This window comes from Delphinapterus leucas, chromosome 7 (genome assembly GCF_059928025.1).
Source record: "Delphinapterus leucas isolate spDelLeu-1000000601 "Yukka" chromosome 7, BTC_Dleu_Yukka2, whole genome shotgun sequence".
Lineage (NCBI taxonomy): Eukaryota > Metazoa > Chordata > Mammalia > Artiodactyla > Monodontidae > Delphinapterus > Delphinapterus leucas.
Window position 1 is genome coordinate 45,325,748 of NC_143135.1, and position 26,929 is coordinate 45,352,676.

General features: G+C 36.6%; 1 protein-coding gene across 5 annotated transcripts in view; it reads left to right on the forward strand.

The window, feature by feature from the left end:
* The window catches only part of SBF2 (SET binding factor 2), a 454,162-nt gene that overhangs the window by 180,716 nt on the left and 246,517 nt on the right, over window positions 1-26,929 (forward strand). For 3 of the 5 annotated variants that reach the window (XM_089915171.1, XM_022555691.3, XM_022555690.3), the window contains exon 3: window positions 17,617-17,754. The exons of the other annotated variants lie outside the window; for them this stretch is intronic. In XM_089915171.1, the coding sequence (XP_089771297.1) occupies window positions 17,617-17,754 (138 nt within the window). The remainder of the gene's footprint in view (window positions 1-17,616; window positions 17,755-26,929) is intronic. 5 annotated transcript variants of the gene reach the window in all.

Genomic DNA, 26,929 nt, shown 5'->3' on the forward strand with positions numbered 1-26,929 from the left:
CCCACCCCTCTAGGTGGTCACAAAGCACTGAGCTGATCTCCCTGTGCTATGTGGTTGCTTCCCACTAGCTATCTATTTTACATTTGGTAGTATATATAACTCCATGCCACTCTCTCACTTCGTCCCAGCTTACCCTTCCCCCTCCCCGTGTCCTCAAATCCATTCTCTACATCTGCGTCTTTATTCCTGTCCTGCCCCTAAGTTCTTCATAACCTTTTTTTAAAATTTAGATTCCATATGTACATGTTAGCATACGGTATTTGTTTTTCTCTTTCTGACTTAATTCACTCTGTATGACAGACTCTAGGTCCATCCACCTCACTACAAATAACTCAATTTCATTTCTTTTTATGGCTGAGTAATATTCCATTGTATATATGTGCCACATCGTCTTTATCCATTCATCTGATGATGCACATTTAGGTTGCTTCCATGTCCTGGCTATGGTAAATAGAGCTGCAGTGGACATTGTGGTACATGACTCTTTTTGAATTATGGTTTTCTCAGGGTATATACCCAGTAGTGGAATTGTTAGGTCGTATGGTAGTTCTATTTTTAGTTTTTTAAGGGACCTCCATACTGTTCTCCATAGTGGCTGTATCAATTTACATTCCCACCAGCAGTGCAAGAGGGGTTCCTTTTATCCACACCCTCTCCAGCATTTATTGTTTGTAGATTTTTTTGATGATGGCCATTCTGACCAGTGTGAGGTGATACCTCACTGCAGTTTTGATTTGCATTTCTCTAAAGATCAGTGATGTTGAGCATCCTTTCATGTATTTGTTGGCCAATTGTATGTCTTTTTTGGAGAAATGTCTATTTAGGTCTTCTGCCCATTTTTGGATTGGGTTGTTTGTTTTTTTGGTATGGAGCTGCATGAGCTGCTTGTATATTTTAGAGATTAATCCTTTGTCAGTTGCTTCATTTGCAAATATTTTCTCCCATTCTGAGGGTTGTCTTTTCATCTTGTTTATGGTTTCCTTTGCTGGACAAAAGCTTTTAAATTTCATTAGGTCCTATTTGTTTATTTTTGGTTTCATTTCCATTTCTCTAGGATGTGGGTCAAAAAGAATCTTGCTGTGATTTATGTCATAGAGTGTTCTGCCTGTGTTTTCACTAAGAGTTTTATAGTATCTGGCCTTTATTTAGGTCTTTGATCCATTTTGAGTTTATTTTTGCATATGGTGGTAGGAAGTGTTCTGATTTCTTTCTTTTACATGTAGCTGTCCAGTTTTCCCAGTACCACCTACTGAAGAGGATGTCTTTTCTCCATTTTATATTCTTGCCTCCTTTATCAAAGATAAGGTGACCATATGTGCGTGGGTTTATCTCTGGCCTTTCTGTCCTGTTCCATTGATTTATACTTCTGTTTTTATGCCAGTACCATACTATCTTGATTACTGTAGCTTCATAGTATAGTCTGAAGTCAGCGAGCCTGATTCCTCCAGTTCCGTTTTTCTTTCTCAAGATTGCTTGGCTATTCGGGGTCTTTTGTGTTTACATACAAATTATGGAATTTTTTGTTCTAGTTCTGTGGAAAATGCCATTGGTAGTTTGATAGGGATTGCACTGAATCTATAGATTGCTTTGGGTAGTATAGTCATTTTCACAATGTTGATTCTTCCAATCCAAGAACATGGTATATCTCTCCATCTGTTTCTATCACCTTTAATTTCTTTCATCAGTGTCTTATAGTTTTCTGCATACAGGTCTTTTGTCTCCCTAGGTAGGTTTATTCCTAGGTATTTTATTCTTTTTGTTGCAGTGGTAAATGGGAGTGTTTCCTTAATTTCTCTTTCAGATTTTTCATCATTAGTATATAGGAATGCAAGAGATTTCTGTACATTAATTTTGTATCCTGCTACTCTACCAGATTCAGTGATTAGCTCTAGTAGTTTTCTGGTAGCATCTTTGGGATTCTCTATGTATAGTATCATGTCATCTGCAAAGAGTGACAGTTTTACTTCTTCTTTTCTGATTTGGATTCCTTTTATTTCTTTTTCTTCTCTGATTGCTGTGGGTAAAACTTCCAAAACTATGTTGACTAATAGTGGTGAGAGTGGGCAACCTTGTCTTGTTCCTGATCTTAGAGGAAATGTTTTCAGTTTTTCACCATTGAGACCGATGTTGGGTGTGGGTTTGTCATATATGGCCTTTATTATGTTGAGGTAGGTTCCCTCTATGCCTACTTTCTGGAGGGTTTTTATTATAAATGGGTGTTGAGTTTTGTTAAAAGCTTTTTCAACATCTACTGAGATGATCATACGGTTTTTATCCTTCAGTTTGTTAATATGGTGTATGATATTGATTGATTTGTGTATACTGAAGAATCCTTGCGTTCCTGGGGTAAACCGCACTTGATCATGTTGTGTGATCCTTTTAGTGTACTGTTGGATTCTGTTTGCTAGTATTTTGTTGAGGAGTTTTGCATCTGTGTTCATCACAGATACTGGCTGTAGTTTTCTTTTTTTGTGACATCTTTGTGTGGTTTTCGTATCAGGGTGATGGTGGCCTCGTAGAATTAGTTTGGGAGTGTTCCTCCCTCTGCTATATTTTGGAAGAGTTTGAGAAGGATAGGTGTTAGCTTTTCTCTAAATGTTTGATAGAATTCACCTGTGAAGCCATCTGGTCCTGGGCTTCTGTTTGGTGGAAGATTTTTTGTTTGTTTGTTTTTGCGGTACACTGGCCTGTCACCACTGCGGCCCCTCCCGGTGCAGAGCACAGGCTCCGGACACGCAAGCCCAGTGGCCATGGCTCATGGGCCCAGCCGCTCTGTGGCACGTGGGACCCTCCTGGACCGGGGCATGAACCCATGTCCCCTGCATCGTCAGGCGAACTCCCAACCACTGCGCCACCAGGGAAACCCCGATGGAAGATTTTTAATCACAGTTTCAATTTCAGTGCCTGTGATTGGTCTGTTTATATTTTCTGTTTCTTCCTGGTTCAGTCTCAGAAGGTTGTGTTTTTCTAAGAATTTGTCCATTTCTTCCAGATTGTCCATTTTATGGCATACAGTTGCTTGTAGTAATCTCTCATGATCCTTTGTATTTCTGCAGTGTCAGTTGTGACGTTTCCTTTTTCATTTCTAATTCTGTTGATTTGAGTCTTCTGCCTTTTTTTCTTGGTGAGTCTGGCTAATGGTTCATCAATTTTGTTTATCTTCTCAAAGAACCAGCTTTTAGTTTTATTGATCTTTGCTATTGTTTACTTTATTTGTTTTTCATTTATTTCTGATCTGATCTTTATGATTTTTTCCCTTCTGCTAACCTTGGGGGTTTTTGGTTCTTCTTTCTCTAATTGCTTTAGTTGTAAGGTTAGGTTGTTTATTTGAGATTTTTGTTTCATGAGGTAGGATTGTATTGCTATAAACTTCCCTCGTAGAACTTCTTTTGCTGCATCCCATAGGTTTTGAATCATCATGTTTTCATTGTCATTTGTTTCTAGGTATTTTTTGATTTCCTCTTTGATTTCTTCAGTGATCACTTGGTTATTTAATAGCATATTGTGTAGCCTCCATGTGTTTGTATTCTTTAGAGTTTTTTTCCTCTAATTGATATCTACTCTCATAGCCTTGTGGTCGGAAAAGATACTTGATACGATTTCAGTTTTCTTAAATTTACCAAGGCTTGATTTGTGACCCAAGATATGATCTATCCTGCAGAATGTTCCGTGAGCACGTGAGAAGAAAGTGTATTCTGTTGTTTTTGGATGGAATGTCCTATAAATATCATTTAAGTCCATTTTGTTTAATGTGTGATTTAAAGCTTGTGTTTCCTTATTTATTTTCATTTTGGATGATCTGTCCTTTGGTGAAAGTGGGATGTTAAAGTCCCCTACTATGATCGTGTTACTGTCGATTTCCCATTTTATGGCTGTTAGCATTTGTCTTATGTATTGAGGTGCTCCTATGTTGGGTGCATAAATATTTACAATTGTTACATCTTCTTCTTGGATTGATCCCTTGATCATTATGTAGTGTCCATCCTTGTCTCTTGTAATAGTCTTTATTTAAAATTCTATTTTGTCTGATATGAGAATTGCCATTCCAGCTTTTTTTGGTTTCCATTTGCATGGAATATCTTTTTCCATCCTCTCACTTTCAGTCTGTATGTGTCCCTAGGTCTGAAGTGTGTCTCTTGTAGACAGCATATGTACAGGTCTTGTTTTTGTATCCATTCAGCCAGTCTGTGTCTTTTGGTTGTAGCGTTTAATCCATTTACATTTAAGGTAATTATCGATATGTATGTTCCTACTACCATTTTCTTAATTGTTTTGGGTTTATTTTTGTAGGTCTTTTCCTTCTGTTGTGTTTCCTGCCTAGAGAGTTCCTTTAGCATTTGTTGTAAAGCAGGTTTGGTGGTGCTGAATTCTCTTAGCTTTTGCTTGTCTGTGAAGGTTTTTTTTTTTAATATATGTATTTATTTATTTATTTTATTTTTGGCTGCATTGGGTCTTCATTGCTGCACGCGGGCTTTCTGTAGTTGGGGTGAACAGGGGCTACTCTTCATTGCGGTGCGAGGGCTTCTCATTGCGGTGGCTTCTCTTGCTGCGGAGCATGGGCTCTAGGTGTGTGGGGTTCGGTACTTGTGGCACGCAGGCTCAGTAGTTGTGGCGCATGGGCTTAGTTGCCCCGTGGCATGTGGGATCTCCCTGGACCAGGGCTCGAACCCTTGTCCCCTGCATTGGCCGGTGGATTCTTAACCACTGCGCCACCAGGGAAGTCCCTCTGTGAAGGTTTTAATTTCTCCATCGAATCTGAATGTGATCCTTGCTGGGTAGAATAATCCTTGTTGTAGGTTTTTCCCTTTCATCACTTTTAATATGTCCTGCCACTCCCTTCTGGCTTGCTAAGTTTCTGCTGAAAAATCAGCTGTTAACCTTATGGAGATTCCCTTGTGTGTTATTTGTTGCTTCTAATAATTTTTTCTTTGTATTTAATTTTTGTTAGTTTGATTAATATGTGCTTCATTGTGTTTCTCTGGATTTATACTCTACGGTACTCTCTGTGCTTCCTGGACTTGATTTACTATTTCCTTTTCCATGTTAGGGAAGTTTTCAACTATAATCTCTTCAAATATTTTCTGAGACCCTTTCTTTTTCTCTTCTTCTTCTGGGACCCCTATAATTTGAATGTTGGTGTGTTTAATGTTGTCCACAGGTCTCTGAGACTGTCCTCAATTCTTTTCAGTCTTTTTTCTTTATTCTGCTCCTTGGCAGTTATTTCCACCATTTTATATTCCAGTTCACTTATCCATTCTTCTGCCTCAGTTATTCTTTTATTGATTCCTCCTAGAGTATTTTTTAATTTCAGTAATTGTGTTGTTCATCACTGTTTGTTTGCTCTTTAGTTCTTCTAGATCCTTGTTAAATGTTTCTTGTATTTTCTCCATTCTGTTTCCAAGATTTTGGATCATCTTTGCTATCATTACTCTGAATTCTTTTTCAGGTAGGTTGCCTATTTCGTCTTCATTTATTTGGTTTTGTAGGTTTTTACCTTGCTCCTTCATCTGTAACATTTTTTTGTCTTTTCTTTCTTTTTTTTTTTTTAATGGATGGGTGGTGTTGTAATCTTGTCTTAGTGGTTGTTTGGCCTGAGATATCCAGCACTGAAGTTTGCAGGCAGTTAGATAGAGCTGGGTCTTGGTGCTGAGATGAGGACCTCCGGGAGGTCTCAGTCCAGTTGATGTTCCCTGGGGTCTGAGGTTCTCTGTTAGTCCAGCAGTTTGGACTTGTAGCTCCCACCATAGGAGCTCAGGCCCGACCTCTGACCTGGGAACCAAGATCCCGCAAGCTTGTGGTGCTGTATGAGAAAAAAAAGGAAGAAAGAAAGAAGAAAGGAACAGTACAATATCAAAGAATAAAAACAAAATAAAATTAGAAAGATAAAAAATATATTAGGAAAAATAAAACTATAATTGAAACAACTACAGCAAGGTAAAATTAAACCACATCAGAAAAAAGAATAAAAAAGGCGGGTGGAGCAACAAGCCAAAAGGAGAGATCACTAACAAATTGTAAAGAATAAAATAAAATTAGAAAAATAAAAGATTTATTAGGAAAAATAAAAATATAAAAGCATCAATAGCAATGAATCAACAAGGTAAAACAGAACCCCAATCTAAAAGAGGAAAAAGGAAAAGGAAAAAAAAAAAAAGCTTTGGCTGTGGGGGTGTACTTTAGGTGGGGGTGGAACTTGGGCAGGGGCGGGGTTTAGGGTGGGGCGGGACCTAGGCAGGGGGCGTGTGGGGGTGGGGTGGTGTTTGAGCATGGGACGGGGCTTAGGTGAGGCGACTTTCAAGTATGAGGTGGGATCTCTGCTTAATACCTCTGCAGAAGGGGAGAGGCAGCACGTGGAAAGGAGGGCCTCTGGTGTGTGGAGTTCCAGAGTTTGAAGGTGGGGCCCTGAGTGAGGGGGTGTGGGTGGGATTTGGGCCCAGCACATTGGAAGGCGTCTCCAAATGTAGAGGTAGGGCCCTGGATCGGGGTGTAGGGGCAGGGCTTTGGCTCTGCGTGGCAGGAGGGAGGCTCTGAGGGCAGAGGATTAGACCTGGAGCCCAACTAGCTCCCTGGTGCCTAAGTGGACAGGGAAAGCATTGGCCCCGTTCCCTTCCATTCCTCTGCCCCCCTTTCCCCTTTGTCTCCCCCAGGGTCTACCCCGTCACCGCTGGACCCCTAACCATGGGTGGGTCCTGCTGGGTGTAGGAACTCCTCCCCTCTCCCAGCCACCCCTCAGGGGTGTGGATCCCAGAGGTCCGGCGTTTACTTTTGCCCCCCTCATCCCTCCCTCCCACTCCCTCAGGACCTGAGTGGCTGGAGATGGCCTAGGTGGGCAGAGGATCTGGCCCGGGATCTCAGCAGGTTGCTGGGGGTCCAAGTGGGCAGGGGAAGGCTGGCCACACTCCCTTTTGATCCTCTGCTGTCCCAGTGGTTCCCCAATTTACCCGTTCGGGTGTGGGAGCCCTTCCCCTCCCCCAGCCGCCCCTCAGGGGCGCCAGTCCCTTCCTGCCTCCACTTCTCCCCCCACTTCACACCCCCCATGCCCCACATCCTACCCGGTTTCTGGGGGTTCCTCCCATCCCCTTAGGTGTCTGTGGTCCCCCACCGGTGCTTGGTAGGTGCCCTAGTTGTAAGAAGACTCGAATTCCGCATGTCCTGGTAGTACACCATCTTGACTCCTCCCCCCACCCCACCCCCAGCAGGCGGATTCTTAACCACTTCACCACCAGGGAAGTCCCTCTTATTGTCATTTTAAACCTGTTATCTTCTTTCATTTTACTTTGCTGTTTGTATTCTTTTTAACTGCAATTTTAGAGGGATTTCAGGAGCTCTTGGAGGTAAACTCATTGTTTCATCTGCCATGCTTAACTAGAAGTCATTAATAACTTTTGTTTTGCTCTTGGAATTGTTTTAAATTTGTAAATCATGTACAGTTGTATTTTTTCAGAACTTGGATGTTAGAAGCTATTCTAAACGTTCATTTTTCTCTTTGGAGTTTGCTTCTTGAAATTTTTATATTTAGAGGCTTATGTGTAGGGCTCTTCATGAGACTGATATGCCAAAATGTTCAAAACTTGAGAGATTAGGTTAGCTCATCCTGTAACTTTGAGGACATATTAAAGTTATGAATAAGATCTTTTTAGAAATTACTTGTTGCTGATCTCAAGGAGAGCTGTTGATTTTTATATGTTCTTATATCTGGCTACATGACTAAACTCTTACTTACTCAAACAATATTTAGTCAGTTTGCTTGGATTCTCTAGGCAGACAAATCATATTATCTTATACATAAAGCTTTATTATACTGATGAGGACAGTGTAATGTTGTGTAGTAGTAATAAAATATCTGAATAAAATATCTACTGAAAGCATTATAGGTGACCCATTTAAATTGTTTCATTCAAAGCAGATTGTTTTGGATAGTCTTTTAAAATTATACTTCATCAAAAGCTGTCCACTAAAATTAGGCACATGTGTGTGATACCCATTATTCTGTGGATAACAAAATATTTGAAAGTTTCCCAACTCTTAGATTGGCTTCTCTTCCAAAGTCTTAGAACCACTGTGTTTTCTCTGAACTTTTGAAAAATATCTGTCTAAAGTAAAGAGCACACACCTGACATTGCCATGGCCTGGCTTGACAATGGAGTTCAGTTTCTTCAGGCTTCTCTTACGTTATTTCACAAGTCAGTTCTTTGGTCAGAATGTAGTTCATAATAACAGTTCTTTGTTATCACTTCTTTTTTGTCCTTTTTAGAATTCTGTCAGCAAAACAAAATAATTTTGGGGTTGCCTAACCTTTAAAAAGGAATTCAAGGGCAATTAAACATTTTTTGTGCTCATTTTGGTTGTGCTCTACAAAACCAGTTCTTCCCCCAAAGCATAATGAGACATGCCTGGGAAGATTTATGTAATACCATGCTTGTCCCAGAATTATTAAGAAAAAAAACTGTGAACAACATAAACAACCCACAATAGGGAATTAGTTATGTTGTGGTGCTTACCTATATGCTGGTGTAATATTCAGTCATTAAAAATAATTTTCTTAAAACTATGTAGGTACATGGGAAAACGCACATGTTACAGAAGGTGGAGAAAAGCAGGACTTATAACTATATGTATAATATATCCCATTTTATATAAAAAGTACATCCAGAAATAAATGGTTGCAAGGGAAGGTTGTATGTTAAAGAACTTAGTTCATTTTCATTTTTTCTTTTCTGATTTTTCTACAGTAAATTCATATTAATATAAAATAATATCCACAAGGTGATATACAAAGATAATTCAGCAGTGAGAAGACACAGTTTGTAGAGATACAGAGGCTTGAATTCTAGTCCTGCTTTTATCACACACTAGCTGTATCACCTTAACGTCTCATAGCCTTGGTTTCATCATTTGTAAAATAAACCTTGTGGGATACAATTATATATAAAGTGTTTCACAAATATGAGGGATTATTGGCACTTATCTTTTGTTTGCAGATGGGTGGCCTGTTTGCACATGATCTACTTCATGCATTTGGGCAATTAAAGAAACAAGTAAACAAAGTTGGTATTTGTAACGCATTAAATGTGGAGCCTAAAAATGTCTGTCATTTCTAACCTTGCACCCTTGAGGTATCATTTGTTTCCAGGTTATGCCAAGGTCTTGAAGAAAACTGGAACTGAATAAAGACAGATAACATCCTGAAAAGGAATCCCCATATTGGCTGTTCCCAGATATGTTGTAAAATTTTTATGAGCATGATCTGTGGGAAATGATGAGAGTCAAGTGGAAGGGAATAGTCAAAAACATACATTGTTGCATATTTATGAAACAGACATATATATGGTATGTCCATTGATAGTATCACTCCCAATAGATGTGTTTCCTCAGTGACTTGGAAAAGGAGAGCAAAATGTAGGCCAGTCAGTTATGATAGTCAGTTCTAAACAGTTTAGGTTTTGCACCTGTGATAGCATTTTTTCCCCGTTTGCCAGTAAAGACACTGGGGAGAGCAAAATCCTGATTTTTATCCTGTTTGTTTAATGCTTATCATTCTGCTTACTGTCTTTTAGTGACTACTCTGTTTCCAGCTGTCTAAACATTCTCTCACATTCCTGTCAGAAATGTGACTCGAGCTCAGGTTCAAGAAATGCAGTGTCCACTCCCTCATTGTTTTTTGGGTTTTTTTTTGGCCACACTGTGAGGGGAATCTTAGTTCCCTGACCAGCAGTGAGAGCACGGAGTCCTAACCACTGGACCGCCATGAAATTCCCCTCTCATTGTTTATTACTTCCTCAGCACGCTTTTAGTTAAGGTTTGAAATGATTAAACCAGTTAGCATTATTATATTTCAAATCCAAATCGTATGAGGAGTACTTCTCATTAATAGTGGGATCATCTCCTGATACACCAAATTCGATTATTACTTAATCTTATGATACAATGAATTTGAAAAGTAGACATTTAACTGGAGGTTAAGGCCTTTCTTTTCATCCACTGAAAAAACATTTCTGTAAACTCAGTTATGTGAGCTATTGTTTATTTATTGTGTATTAATATATTTCATTTGAGAATGCAACATCAAAATTTCTTATGAAGTATGATTCTAATAATATTACTGCGTAGTATAAAATAATTATGTAGCTGTATTCTTATGTATGAAATAAAGGGTCTTATGTGTAACCAGTGTAACCAGCTATCTTGGCAGCTTCTTTGTGAAAAATTTAAGTAAAAAATATCTGACCAGGCCTAGCATGAATTACCATTACTATCTTAGTTGTGGTCACATTAAGCTTAGTTTTGAAGAAGTACTTATTGAATCCAAAAAGAGGATCCTTGGAATTTCCCAGAAGTTTTACTGTTAATACTTTTAAAATCAGAATTCCTGTTATAATGTTAACTTGGGGAAATGAGGCCATTTAAATAACTAAGGAGGTCTTCCTACCTAAACTCTCATATTCTCCTTCTGGATGTTATGTGTTTATTTTTTTCTATGAGAAGGAATTTTCTTACAGGCTTCTTTTTTTTTAAAGGGACACCTTTAATTTTTTTAATTAGCGGTTAAACAGTAAAATGTAGTTTAGTGAGCTGTAAATTTATAGATGTGTATATGAAGGTCTTGGAAAATGTTGAGTGACTGTTACCCCAGGAACCTTCTACAACATTTCACCTTTGAGAGATCATTAAAATTAGTCACAGTAATGCTATGGACATCTTTTATTATTCTGTAATATTTTTATTATATTCACTGTATGTGTAAAGCATTTGAGAAAAGTAAGCATGAGTTGATTTTTCTAGTTTTAGCAGCAAAATATCTGATTGCTTATTTAAGTAATATATCTATTCGCTTACAAAAGTTAATTTGTTATTTGTGAACACTTCTCTGTGATGGGTACCTTTGATTTGAGAAATCAGTAAAGTTGGTTGAGTTGGAACTAACATAAAGAGATTTAGTTTAATCCTTACTGAAAACCTATAGTTTCATTTAAATTATGTGAAAATATATAGCTGTTATTCTATGGTGTATAGCTTTTAGTACCGTTTGCCAAGCCTGATGAGCAGCTGTGATAATGAATGACAGACCTCTAAGAGAATGCGATTATTTGCTATTAATTCACAGAACTGATTCACTTTATATCTGAAGACTTGTTTGTCGAATGAGTAGACCTGATGACACAGGCTCTGTATCATTATATTATTTCATACCCAAGCTCAGACACGAGTATTTTGAAAGACACTTCTGGGTTTTGTTAAACCCAGAAGTTTAACCTGTTAAAACTCCCTGGTTCTGCCAAAGATTATACCTTTCTGCTACCTAAGTAGCTTAAGCCAAGGCTAGTTACACATTAACACTCATTCTTACTAGAATAGCAAATCTCATACTTTGGGGGTCTCACACTTTATACTCTCACAGATGACTGAGAATCTGCAAAGAGTTTTGTTTATGTAGTTTTATCAATTTTAGTGTTAGAACTGACAACTAGGAAAATTTAAGCTATTTATTTATTTTAAAAAGGACAGGAAACCATTGCATATTAAATAGCATATTTTTTGAAAAAATAATTGTACTTTCCATAACAAAAAAGATAGGGAAAAGAATGGTATTGTTTTATATTTTTGTAAATATCATTGATATTGGCTTAATAAAAGGCAGCTGGATTCTCATACCTGCTTCTACATTCATGCTTTTACAGTACATTGTTTTGGTTGAAGTATATGAAGAAAATCAGGTCTCACGAATATGTAGTTGGAAAGAGGAGTATTTTTATAGACTTTCAGATACTTATGGAAACTCTTGTTTGAATACTACACCAACACTCAACAAATAATAATATCTTAAAGGCTAGTTGCAATGTGAGATATATAAATGCATCAATGAACTTTTTTTTACTCTGCTACGATAAAATATATTGGTTGGCTTTGCACTTTGAAAGATCTTTTATCCATGCATGATTTTATAACATCATGCATTAGTCACTTGGCAAATAGGGATCAATGAGTTATGCAGATATTCCAAATGTTGACACATATAGTATTTAAAATATTACATTAGTTAATAATACTGTCATATTAATCAGGAATGCAAAGCTGCCAGGCTCATGATGGTGCTTGAAAGTTCATTTTATCATTGGTAACAAACAGTCTCAGATCTGTATCTTGAAGTGACAGGCCCATTTCATTCATTTGAGACAATGTCTACCAAATACATAAGACTATATAAACATGTTTGTCAGTTATTCTTTCAAGTAAAAAATGGTGTTCTTGGGGGAGAAAAGAGAACAGTTCAGCTCACAACTTAAACATCTACACAAGTAGTTTTTCACTAAACAACTGTAATACTTCTGTATGCAGCAAAAGTGCTTTATGTGTATTTACTCTTTGAAACAGAATACTGTATACTCAAGGGTCAAGTTACAATGAAATTACAATGTTTATTGCTTCATCAAAGAAATTATTAACAGAAACTTTTTTTTTTTTAAACTGCAAACGTGTAGCTTTGAAGAATACAGTGACTACAAGTATAGTTTGGTGCTGCTGCATTGATTACTAAGTTACCAGCAACTTTACCCACCATTACTTTTCCACCATTAATGTAAATGTCAACAAAGTGAAAGAAACAACCAGTTCTTAGTACTAATATGATAATAGTTTTGACCACCGGGACTCCTGTGATTCTGTGTACCACACTTTGAGGGCTACTTTTCTAGAATGAAAAAGGCTTATGGTGGCCACAGAAAAGCCAAAGATGTAAAGTCATGGAACTTAGATAAATGAATTGTTGAGGGTGAAATATACATGTAAACAAATTGACAAGTCAACTTTTCTGTACCATGTTAGTAAAATATATAAGTTTAGTGCTATATATAGGAAGAAAAGGTTATTATAATTATTTACTATAATAAGAATGTATAAAATTGTTTGGAACACATGAGTGGAACTGCTTGATTCTTTGGTTTGGAGGGGGCTAGAGAAACTAGGGAGCTTCAGAGAAGACTTCACAGAATAAGTGATACTGAAGTGCTCAATAAATATTTGTTCAATGAATTACTATTTCAAAACACAAATGTAGTAGAGAAAAATAGTTTCACTTAACTAATTAATGTGTCCTTAAGGTTTTCATGCTATTTCTTTATGTATTCCTTATGATGTCTGCTCAAGGAAATGAGTCTGGTAGAATTTTTCATTTGGTAGAGAAGCTATGAACTTGATTAATGTGTCTCTCTAAATGTAGGAAGTCATCCAAATATTACTTTTTTGATGTCTCTTTAGACTGAGTCAAGGAGTCAATGAGGCAATGAAAGGAGAGGCAGGAAAAAACTAGTAAAGAAGGGGAAAGGAAGTGTTATAGCTGTGATGATAGAAACTAAGGTTAGGTCAAAGGGGGTAATAATCATAATAACTAACACTTACCACGGAATTATATGGCAAAGGCTATTCTGAGTACTTTTCATGTGTTACCTTGTATGAGCATCCCAAGAGTACTAGTAGATAGGTTCTAATATTCTGCCTTTTACAGATGAGGAAACTAAGGCACTGAGAGGTTAAGTAAAGTGCTCCAAATTACACAGTTATTAAGCAGGGTAACAGAAGGCAATCTGGCACAGAGAGCTGCTGTATTGGTGAGCTCCTTTCTATTTCTATTCCATCTCTTCAACAATATTGTTATCCAGATATTTTTTTCTTCATGTTTTTAGAGATGGACTTTACTTTTTAGAATACTTTTAGATTCACAGCAAAATTGAGCAGGAAGTACGAAGAATTCACATATATTCTCTGTTCCCCAAACGCACAACTTTCCACAATATCAGTATGCCCCACCACAGTGGTACATTTGTTACAGTCAATGAATGAACTTACATTGGTCACATCATTATCAACCAAAGTCTGTAATTCACCTTAGGTTTCACTCTTAGTGTACATTCTAAAGGTTTTGAAAAATGCATAATAAAATGTATCCACAGTTACGGTATTATACAGAATAGTTTCACTGCTCTAAAAAGCCTCTAAGTTCTGCCTATTTATGTCTCCCCAACCCCAGGCAACTACTAATCTTTTTGCTCTCCATAGCTGTGCATTTTCCAGAATGTTAAGTAGTTGGAATTATACCACGTGTAGCCATTTCGGACTGGTGTGTTTCACTTAGTTATGTGCATTTACGTTTCCTCCATGTTTTTTCATGGCTTGATAGCTCATTTCTTTTTAGCACAATAAAGTATTCTGTCACCTGGATGTGCCTTCACCTACTGAAGGACATCTTGGTTACTTCCAAGTTTTGGCAATTATGAATAAAGCTGCTATAAACATCCATGTGCAGGTTTTTGTGTGAACATATGTTTTCAACTCCTTCGGGTAAATAGCTGAATTGTATGGTAAGAGTATGTTTACTTTTGTAAGAAACTGGTGCGCTGTGTTCCAAAGTGGCTGTACCATTTTGCATTCCTACCAGCGATAAATAAGAATTCCTGTTGCTCTACATTCTTGCCAGCATTTGGCATTGTCATTGTTTTGTATTTTGGCCATTCTAATAGATATGTAATGGCATCTTGTTGTTTTAATTTGCTTCCTTTATGAAATATGATATTGAACATCTTTTCATTTGCTTATTTGCCACCTTTATATCTTTTTTGGAGAGGTATCTATTCAGATCTTTTGCCCCCTTTTTAATTGGGTTGTTCACTTTCTTATTGTTGAGTTTTTAAAACTCTTTGTATGTTTTAGATGACAGTACATTATCAGATATGTGTTTTGCAAATATTTTCTCCCAGTCCTTAGCTTGTCTTCTCATTTTCTTGACAGTGTCTTTCACAGAGCAGAAGTTTTAAATTTTAATGAAGTCTAGCTTATCAGTTATTCCTTTCCTGGTTCATGATTTTGGTGTTGTATCGAAAAAGTCATTGCCAAAACAGAGATCACCTAGGTTTTCTCCTTTGTCATCTTCTAGAAGTTTTATAGTTTTGTGTTTTACATTTAGGTGTATGGTCCACTTTGAGTTAATGTTTATGAAGAGTGTAAGGTCTGTGTCTAGATTCATTTTCTTGTATATGAATATCTAGTTGGTCCAGCACCATTTGTTGAAAAGACTATTTTTTCTCCATTGTATTGCTTTTGCTCTGTTGCCAAAGTTCAGTTGATTATATTTGTGTGGTCTGTTTCTGGGCTCACCATTCTGCTTAATTGATCTATTTGTCTTTTCGTTGACCGGTACCACACTGTCTTGATTACTGTAGCTTTATAATAAGTCTTGAAGTCAGATAGTGTCACTCTTACAACTTTGTTTTCCTTCAATATTGAGTTGGCTGTTCAGGGTCTTTTGCCTCTCCATATAAACTTTAACATTAGTTTATCAACATCCATAAAATAACTTGCTGGAATTTTGTTTGGGATTGCATTGAATCTGTAGATCACACTGGGAAGAATTGAAACTTGGCAATATTGAGTCTTCCTATTGATGAACATTGGAATTGCTCTCTCTTTCTCTCTACTTAGTTCTTTGATTTCTCATCAGAGTTTTGTGATTTTTCTTATATAGACCTTGTACATAATTTATTAGGTTTATACCTAAGTATTTCATTTTTGGGGGTGCTAATGTATGAAGATGGTATTGTGTTTTTAATTTCAAGTAACAGTTGATTGTTGGTGTATATAGGAAAGCAGTTGGCTTTTGTATATTAACCTTGTATCCTGGAAACTTGCTGGAATTGCTTATTACTTTCAGGTTTTCTACATAGACAGTCATGTCATTTGGGAACAAAGACAGTTACACATCTTCCTTCCTAATCTGTAAACCTTTTATTTCCTTGTTTTGGCTAATTGAATTAACTAGGACTTTCAGTGCAATTTAGAAAAGCTGTGGTAATAGGTGACATCCTTGCCTTGTTCCTAATCTTAGCTAGAAAGCTTCTAGTTTCTTATGATTAAGTATGATGTTATCTGTAGGTTTTTGGTGAATGTTCTCTGTCATGTCAAGGAACTTCCCCTCTATGCTTAGTTTGCTGAGAGTTTTTATCATGAATGGGTGTTAGATTTTCTCAAATGCCTTTTCTGTATCTATTGATATGATCATGTACTTTTTCTTGTTTAGCTTCTTGATGTGATTAATTGACTTTCAATGTTGAACCAGCCCTGCATACCCAAAATGAATCTTATTTGGTCATGGTTTGTAATTCTTTTCATACATTGCTACATTCAACTTGCAAATATTTTGTTGAGGATTTTTGCATCTGCATTCATGAGAGATATTGATGTATAGTTTTATTGTAATTTCTTTTTCTGGTTTTGGCATTGGGGTAATGCTGGCTTTATGGAATAAGTCAGGAAGTATTTCTTTGGCTTCAGTCTTCTGGAAGAGATTGTAGAGAATGTTTTAGTTTCATCCTTCAGTGTTTGGTAGAATTCACCATGAACCCATTGTGGCATGATACTTTCTATTTTGGAAGATTATTAATTATTGATTCATTTTCTTTAATAGATATAGGCCTATTCAGATTGTCTACTTCTTCTTGTGTGTCTTATCAGATTATATCTTTCAAGAAATTGGTTCATTTCATCTAGATTATCAAATTTGTGGGCACAGAGTTATGCATAGTATTCCTTTATTATCTTTTTAATGACCACAGGATCTATAGTGATGTCCTGTCTTTCATTTCTGATATTAGTAATTTGTATCTTCTTTTTTGTTTTTCTTTTGTCTGGCTAGAGACTTGTTGATTTTAATGTTTTTTTCAGAACTAGCTTTAGGTTTTGTTGCTTTTCTCTATTGATTTCCTGTAATAGATTTCACTGATTTGTGCTCTAACTTTATTATTTCTTTCCTTCTGTTTACTTTGGATTTAGTTTGCTCTTCTTTTTCTAGTTTCCTAAGATAGAACTTAGATGACTGATTTTAGATTTTTCTTCTTCTCTATGAATTCAGCGCTATAAAATTCCCTCTAAGCACTGCTTTTGATGAATCCCACAAATGTTAAGCTGTATTTTCATTTTCATTTAATTAAAAATATTTGAAAATCTCTTTTGAGATTTTTGTCTTTGATCCATGTATTACTTAGAAGTGTGTTGTTTAATCTCTGAGTATTTGGGGATTTTCCAGCTATCTTTCTGTAATTGATTTTTAGTTTAACTTTATTGTGGTCTGGGACATGCATTATATGATTTCTATTCTTTTAAATACATTAAAGTGTATTTTATAGCCCAGAATGTGGTCTGTCTTGATGAACAAGATGTCTTTTTCATTGTACTGAATTGAAGAGTCTTAGATTAATGACGATATTTTAAAATAATTCTGTTTTCTGTCCATGGTAGGTACTGAGCACTTTATCTTCAACTTACTTCATGATTTGTTCTAATGGTGAAAAGTTTTCATCTTAGTGCTCTGTTCCTACATGTGCCAACCCTGGTCTCAGAATGAGTGGCATCTGTGGAAAATCTAGGCTGTCTTCATAAAATGCATATGCACATTAGTGAAAGTATTCTACATCATGAATCTGCAAGTGATTTTTGAAAAATATTGGCTGAAGTAACATATCACATCTGGAATTTTTTTAAATGGGGAGACATTTCTCAGGGATTTATAACTAATAAATTTACCTTATACTTTTAAGATGTGACAATTTTTATTTTTTCTATCTCATTTAGTTTTGTCAGCCTGGAGGGTGGCAGCTGTCCAGAGAGAGGAAGCAGCCAACGTTTTTTGTGGTGGTCCTGACAGATATTGACTCAGATCGACATTACTGCTCGTGCCTAACCTTTTATGAGGCAGAGATCAATCTTCAGGTACAGCAACTTTTCTAGCCAAATTACAGCCAAAGAGACACCATTTAGGAATCTTTTTATTATGCCATATTTGTTTTTGTTAGAATAGCAAGTTTGAGTTCTATGAGCTACTTTAAAATGACTGAGGTACTATATTGTTGAAGAAGAGAGCAAGAAGGTAAAGTTATTGTCCAAGTTTAATTGTTCTTCTTTAAAATACTGTTCATAATCTGCATACTTCTAAGAATAGCATCTCTGCAAATTGGTTTATTAAGAAGATTTGTATCCTCTCATGATGAACCTGTGGCTTTTCCCTTCCAGTCTTTCTCCTGAGGTGTCTTTCACAGAATATAGAGCATTTAATCAGAATGTTTATAAATCACTTATCACAATGCTTGATATTATTTTTTAAGTGCTGAAGTAACTGTTAACTCATTATTATTAGTGGTGGTAGTATCAAAATGATGGGACTATTAATATAGGCTAGAACTATAGAAATTAACAATACTGGGTCTTTCAGAGAATTAGCTGGGGTTCTCTCAGTTTCAAACAACTGGATCTACTGTCTCTAATTTATTCAGAAAAGGATTTATGAGAAAGTATGGCATAGTTTATGTAATTTCATGGGTAAGGGGTGAGCAGGGAACCAGTTCTGTTTACTAGGAACTGCCTAGCTTGGGGCTGTTCATACTTTTTCAACCTTTTATTACTATGATGTTGGGTACCAGACAATACAGCCTTCACAATAATCACACTAAAAAAAATCCATTCTCCCATGTGTAGCCACTGTCACACATTGGTGACTTCTGCTTTAAGTGTCATATGGGTTGTTTCCTTGTGTCAGATTGCATGCAGATCCCCCCACCAAAGGAATCAGAAAAACTTTGTTGTTGTTGTTATTTGTTTGTTTGTTTTGCTTTCAAGGCCCTATAGTATGAGAAGGAAACTATAAAACAGTTTGCAGGATGTTGAGTGAGCCAATTGCATTGTCATCTGCTGTGCTTTCTGCTGCGTACACATGAATGAGTATCACCACCAGGGAAAAGGATTGGCTTGCTTTCTGAAATGACCTCACAAAGGAGCAGTTGTTATTTTTGTTATTTTAATTAAATGCCAAGATCTGAATTTTCTGGATGCAGAAATTTCATTTTTCAGTACAAGAGGAGACAAACCACCTCTCATGGTACAGACTCACATTATCCAAGTTCATTAGACTGATGTATTAAAACCAGCATGCTAGCTTTTAAATTTACAGTGATAAGTTAAAAGGTTATATAGAACAAAATATACATTATCTATATTATCAGCACATTTTCTCCTTGTTGTCAGATCTTTGTGGGAAGCCATATCAAAATCAGAAGCATTTTGATTGTGGAATCAAACTAAGGAATATTTGATGTCAAATATTTAACACCTGCCAGATTAACACAGCCCGTTGTTTATACAGTTGACCCTTGAACAACATGGGCTTGAACTGCACGGGTCCACTTATACGCAGATCTTTTTCAGTAACTATATACTACAGTACTGCATGATCCATAGTTGGTTGAATATGTGGATGCAGAGGGCCAACCGTAAAGTTAATATGTGGATTTTCGACTGCACAGTGGGGTCGGCGCCCCTAAACCCTGCATTGTTCGGGGCCAACTGTTTTTGAAATTAGGACTTATGTTGTCAATTCAGACAGAGAACTTAGATGTCTATGATTCTAGTCATTTCTGTCCTGATTAGTGTTCGGGTGGATGTTGCCAACAAATAGCCAATCCAATTCCCATTTTGGTCAATTCAGTCTAAATAAGAATGTTCTCTTGTTGAGAGCCTTGCTATCTTTTTCAGGTGACCTTTCATTTCTCTGTTGATCTTTTGAACATAAGTCAGTGCTGAGAAGGCAGTATTTTCTTTTATTTCCATATTCTTGAGGATACCTCTTTACAACTCCCTAGAATTATCTAATGAAACTAACTGTGATTATTTGGGTTCTTTTTCTTCTCTCCATCATTACCAACCCCTTACCCCCCAAATAAACTCACAGAAAAGTAATACGTTAAGACAATGTAGGGGGTTCCAGTCCAAGATGGTGACATAGGAAGCTTCTGAACTCACGCCTATGGACACACTGAATCCACAGCTACACATGGAGCAATTTCTCCTGAAAGAAATCCAATTCCTATATAGCAGGCAAACGAGAACATACCCACACTGAAGTGAGTAGAAAAGGCTGAGATGCAGTCTCACCATAAATGTCCCCTGGCAGAGAGACGTGCAATTGAGAAGCAACTTACAACTTCCAGGTCCTCCCCTGAGGTGCGAAGGGTTTGGACCCAGCATCTAGCCCCCATCTTTTTAGACTTCCACTTGAGGTAAGGACCCAAAAGCACCTAGCTCTGAAAAACAATGGGGCTTTTATTCATGAGACCCACCAGACTATAACAAGCAAAGAGTTCTTAATGGGTTTTCAAGGATTTGCTGTGGCTCAGCCTGGAGGAAGCAGGGAGAAACACCCATCTCTCAGTCTTTGCCTGAAAAAATCCTGTTTGCATACTTTTTTACGGTACGCGGGCCTCTCAGTGTTGTGGCCTCTCCTGTTGTGGAGCACAGGCTCCGGATGCGCAGGCTCAGCAGCCATGGCTCACAGGCCCAGCCGCTCCGCGGCATGTGGGATCTTCCCGGATCGGGGCACGAACCCGTGTCCCCTGCATCGGCAGGCGGACTCTCAACCACTGCGCCACCGGGGAAGCCACGTGTTTGCATACTTTAAAAGCTACTGCCTGAGGGTCAGGTTTCTAACTTAGCACACATCTAGGAGCTAATTTTGATTCTCTTTGGAGACCAGGGATCTGGCAGGTGCCATCTCTGTTCCCTCTCTAGCCTGCTCCCGCTCACTGGTTTCTTCTTGGAAAGAGCTTGTGCACATGTCTGGCGCCCCAGATTTTGCAGCTGCTTCCCAAGGGACATACCCTTTTAAACCTTTGACTCTGTGGCCAACAGGACTTGAGTTCCCACGTCCCACAGGATTGTAGCAAACGAAGTTCTTAACTGGCTATCCCCCAAGGCTCAGCACAGAGGGAGCAGACAGTAACACCCACTGGGAAGTCTCCACTGAAAGATACATATTTGCATACATTAAAAGCTGCTACCTGAAGGTCTGGCTTCCAGTCCACCTGAATCTAGGTGCTGACTATGATCCTTCCCTTTGGAACACTATCAGGTATTGGTATACTCTCAACTATGGTGAGCACTAAGAATAAAGTAGGCTGCTTGGACCATCATAAAGATTTGAGAGACAACCAAGGGCTAGGGCAGGTTTGAATAATAAGGTTCATCTCCTACAAGAGGCCACTCCTTCAGGACTAGGAGAAGTAGATGTTTTAAATAATGCATAGAAACCAACACAGAGAGTCAAGGAAAATGAAGAAACAGGAATATGTTCTAAATGAAAGAACAAGGTAAAACCTCAGAGAAAGACCTTAATGAAGTGGAGATAAGTGATTTACCTGATAAAGAGTTTAAAATAATGGTCATAAAGATGCTGAGCTCAGGAGAAGAATGGATGAACAAAGTAAGAATTTCAATAAAGAAATAGAAAGTGTAAGAAAGTACCAAATAGAAGTCACAGAGCTGAAGAGTATAATAAGTGAACTGAAGAATACAATAGAGGGGTTCAATAGCGCACCACATGACACAGGAGAGAGGATCAGTTTACATGAGGGCAGGACAGTGGAAATCATCTAATTAAAACAGAAAAATGAAAAAAATGGAAAAGAATAAAGATAGCTTAAGGGACTTATGAGATAACATCAAGCAAACCAACATTCGCATGGTAGGGGTCCCAGGAGGAGAAGAGAAAGAGAAAGGGGCAGAAAACTTACAAGAAGAAATAATGGCTGAAAACTTTCCTAACCTGGGGAAAGAAACAGATATTCAGATCCAGGAAGCCCAGAGAGTTCCAAATAAGATGATCCCAAAGAGGCCAACACCAAGACACATTATAATTAAAGTGTCAAAAGTTAAAGACAAAGAGAGAATCTTAAAACAGCAAGAGAAAAATAACTTGTTCATAAAAGGGAACCCTGATAAGACGATGATCAGAATCTTCAGCAGAAGCTTTGCAGGCCAGAGAAGAGTGGCAAGATTTATTCAAAGTGCTGAGAGAAAAAAAACTGTCCATTAAGAATATTCCACCTGGCAAGTTGTCCTTCAGAGTCGAAGAAGAGAAGAAAGAGTTTTGCAGACAAGCAAAAGCTAAAGAAGCTAATCACCACTAGACTGGCCTTACAGGAAATGTTAAAGGGACTTCTTTAAGCTGAAATGAAAAGGTGCTAATTAGTAATAGGAAAACATATGAAAGTATAAATCTCACTTGTAATGGTAAATATATACTAAAATAAAGAATTTTGAAACAGCAAGGAAACAACAAATTGACAGTAGTAAATACATACTGATCAATAATTAATTTAAATGTAAAATGACTAAATTTTCCAATCCAAAGATGTAGAGTGTCTGAATAGATTAAAGAAAAACAAAAAGACCTAGAACAAAACTCACTTCAGCTTTAAGGACACACATTGACTGAAAATGAAGGGTAGAAAAAGATACTTCATGCAAATGGAAATCAAAAGAAAGCTAGGGTAGCTATACTTAATATAAGACAAAATGACTTTAAACTAAAAACTGTAATAAGAGACAAGGAAAGTCATTGTATAATGATAAAGTAGTCAACTCATCAAGAGAGTATAACACTTGTAAATATTTATGCATCTATTATCAGAGCACCTACACATATAAAGCAAATCTGAAGGTAAAAATTGATAGCAATACAATAATAGTAGAAGACTTAAGGACCCCACATTTAACAATGGATAGATCATCCGGACAGAAAATCAATACAGAAAACTGGATTTAAACAGTATGTGAGACCAGGTGGACCTAACAGACGTATATAGAATCTTCCATGCAACAGCAGCTGAATAAACATACTTCTCAAGCACATGTGGGACATTCTCCAGGATAGGTAATGTGTTAGGCCACAAAACAAGTCAATAAATTTAAGAAGATTGAAATCATATCAAGCTTCTTTTCCAGCCACAAAAGTATAGTACTAGAAATCAATTACAAGAAGAGAACTGGAAAATTTACAAATATGTGGAGGTTAAACAACATTCTATTGAATGGGTCAAAGAATAAACTAAAAGGAATAAAAAAAAAACCTTAAGACAAATGAAAATGCAAATACAGCATACCAGAATTTATTGGCTAAAGCAAAAGCAAAAGCAGATATAAGGGGGAAATTTATAGCAGTTAACACCTACATTAAGAAAAGAGTAAAATCTCAAATAAGCAACTTAAGTTTATACCTGAAGGAGCTAGAAGAAGAAGAACAAACTAAGCCAAAATTAATAGAATGAAGGAAATAACAAATATCAGAGTGGAAATAAATGAAACAGAGTAAAAAGACAATAGAAAAAAAACCAGTGAAACAAAGAGTTGTTTTTTTTTTTTTGAAAAGGTAAATCGACAAACCTTTAGCTATACTCAGCAGGATAAAAAGGGAAAGGACTCAAATAAAATTAGAAATGAAAGAGGAAATGTTAGATTTGATACCACAAAAATACAAAGACTCATAATACTACTATGAAAAAACACACACCAACAAATTGGACAACCTAGAAGAAATGAATAAATTCCTACTAACATACAACCTACCAAGTCTGAATTATGAAGAAATATAAAATATGAACAGACCAATAGTAGTAAAGATATTAAATTGGTAATCAAAAACATCCTACCAAGGAAATATCGAGGACCAGATGGCTTTACTTGTCAATTCTGCTACACATTTAAAGAAGAATTAATAACAATCCTTCTCAAATTCTTCCCCCACCAAAAAAAGAGAAGAGGAGGAAGGACCTTCAAACTCATTTTACAAGACCAGCATTACACTGATACCAAAGACAGACATGGGCACTACAAGAAAAGGAAACTACAGGCCCTGATGAACATAGATGCAAAAATTCTCAACAAAATAAAGGCAAACCAAATTCAGCAATACATTAAAAGGATCATACACCATGATCAAGTGGGATTTATTCCTGGATGCAGGGTTCAACATATGCAGATCAATGAATGTGATCCACCACATTAACAAAATAAAAGGATGAAATTCATATGATCTTCTTAATTGATGCAAAGAAATCTGTCAAAATTCAACATCCATTCATGATAAAACTCTCAACAAACTGCGTATAGAGTGAACATACTTAAGCATCATAAAAGCCCTTTATGACAAGTCCACAGCTAACATCATACTCAGTGGTGAAAAGCTGAAAGTTTTTCCTCTAAGATCCAATACTAGTCAAGAATGCCCACTCTTGCTACTGTTATTCAACATAGTATTGGATGTCCTAGCTAAAAGAATTTGTCAAGAAAAAGAAATATAAGCCATTCAAATCAGAAAGGAAGAAATAAAACTGTCTCTATTTGTTGATGACATGATATTACATATAAAAAATCCTAAAGGCTACAAAAAAACTGTTAGCACTAACAAAGGAATTCTGTAAAGTCGCAGGATACAAAATTGATAAAAATCAATTGAGTTCCTATACACTAACAACAGATCATCAGGAAGAGAAATTAAGAATATAGTCCTATTTATAATTGCATGAAAAGAATAAATACCTGGGTATAACTTTACCAAGGAGGTAAAAGATCTGTATCCTGAAAACTGTAAGACATTAATGAAATAAATTGAAGAAGACACATATAAATGGAAAGATACCCCACGCTAATGGATTGGAAGACATAATAATGTTGAAATGTCCATACAGCTCTAAGAAATTTACGGATATGGTGCAGTCCCTATCGAAAGTTCAGTGGCATATTTCACAGAAATAAAGAATCCTAAAATTCATATGGAACCACAAAATACTCTGAATAGCCAAAGTATTCTTGGGAAAGAAGGTTAAAGGTGGAGTCACACTTCCTAATATCAAAGTGTATTACAAAATTTTATTAATCAAACCATATGGTATTGGCATAACAACAGACATGTAGATCAGTAAAACAGAATACAGAGCCCAGAAATAAACCCATGTGTATATAGTCAATTAATTTGCAACAAAGGAACCAAGGATATACAGTGGCAAAAAGATAGTCAATTTGATAAATGGTGTTTGGAAAATTGGACAGCTATATGCAAAAACAAACAAACAAAAAACCAGGATCCCTATCTTATACCATACACAACAATAAATTCAAAATGGATTAAAGATTTGAATGTAAGGCCTGAAACTGAGTAAGTTCTAAAAGAAAACTTAAGGGGTGAGCTCCTTAACAAAGGTCTTGCCAATGACTTTCGGCAAAAATAAGTGGGACTGCATGAAACTAAAAGCCTTCTGCACAGCAAAGGAAACTATCAACAAAATCAAAAAGCAACCTGCTGAATGGGAGAAAATATTTGCAAACCACATATCTGTTAAGAGGTTAATATCCAAAATATATAAAGAACTCATGCAACTCAATAGCAAAAAACCAAACAATCCAATTTTTAAATGGGAAAGGACTTGAATAGACATTTTCCCAAAAAAGTCATACAACAGGTACATGAAAAGATGCTCAACATCACTAATCATCAGGGAAATGGAAATCAGCACCGTAATGAGATATCACCTCATACCTGTTAGAATGGCAGTTTTCAAAAAGATAAGAGGTAACAAGTGTAGTCAAGGCTGTAGGTAGAAGGGAACTCTTGTGAACTGTTGGTGGAAATGTGAATTGGTGCAACCACTATGGAAAATGGTATGGAGGTTCTTTAAAAAATTAAAAATAGAACTGCCTTATGATCCAGTAATCCCACTTCTGGGTATGTATCCAAAGGAAATGAAAACAGGGTATCGAAGAGTTATTTGCACTCCCATGTTCATTGCAGCATTATTCACAATAGCCAAGATACGGCAACAAGCTAAGTGTCCATCAACAGTTGAATGGATAAAGATGTTTTATATACATGCATAATACATATGCACAACAGATATATATTTCATACATACATACACACAATGGAACATTCAGTCATAAGAAAGAAGGAAATCCTACTGTTTATAACAACATGGATGGTTATGCTAAGTGAAATAAGTCAGAGGGTGACAAATACTGTATGGTATCATTTATATGTAGAATCTTAACAACAAAAAAAAGTTAAACTCAAGAGAAATAGAGAGTGGAATGGTGGTCACCAGGGGCTGAAGCTTTCAAGAAATAGGGAGAGGTTGGTAAAAGAATACAGACTTTCAGCCATAAGATTAATAAGGTCTGAGGATCTCTAGTAAAACATGATGACTACAGTTGATAGCACTGTATTGTATGATTGAAATTTACTAAGAGCATAGATCTTAAATGTTTTCATCTCCCCCCCCACACACAAAAAGTATCTAAGGTGATGGATGTATTAAATAACTGGATGGAGGATACCTTTCACAGTGTATCCATATGTCATATCACCACTCTAAATATCTGAAAATGTTGTCAATTATACCTCTATAAACCTGATTAAAAAAAGACAGTTTAGCAGATGTAAAGAGATTCTAGGAAGCCCAATTAAACTTACAGAAATCAATACAGGATGACATTATAGCAGGCATTTTTGGAGCGGTTCTAGGAATTCTTGGATATTTTTCAAACTTTTCATTTGGAAATAATTTCAAACTTACAGAAAAGTTACAAGAATATTGCAAACATCTATATACCCTTTACCTATGTTTGCCCATTTAAAATATTTTGTCCCATTTCTTTATTATCATAGATATTAATTCTCTTTAATAGACCCCTCTCCTTCCCTTACGCCCTCTTTCTCCTTACACACACACACACACACACACACATACACACAGAAAGTTTTTTCAGAACTATTTGAGACAAATTTGTGTGCATCATTTCCCTTTGCCCTAAAGTCTTCAGTGTATGTTTCATAGGAATAAGTATTTTCTTATGTAAACACAGCATGGTTATCAATATCAGAAAATCAATATCAATATTATACCTTTATCTCATCTACCATCCATTCAATTTTGTCATTTGATCTAATGCTCTTTATGCTCCGCCCCCCCCTTTTGGTCTTCCAGTACAGGATGTAATTTAAAATTCTGTATTGCATTTAATTATCTTTTGTCTTCATCTGGAATAGTTGCTCAGCCTTTGACAT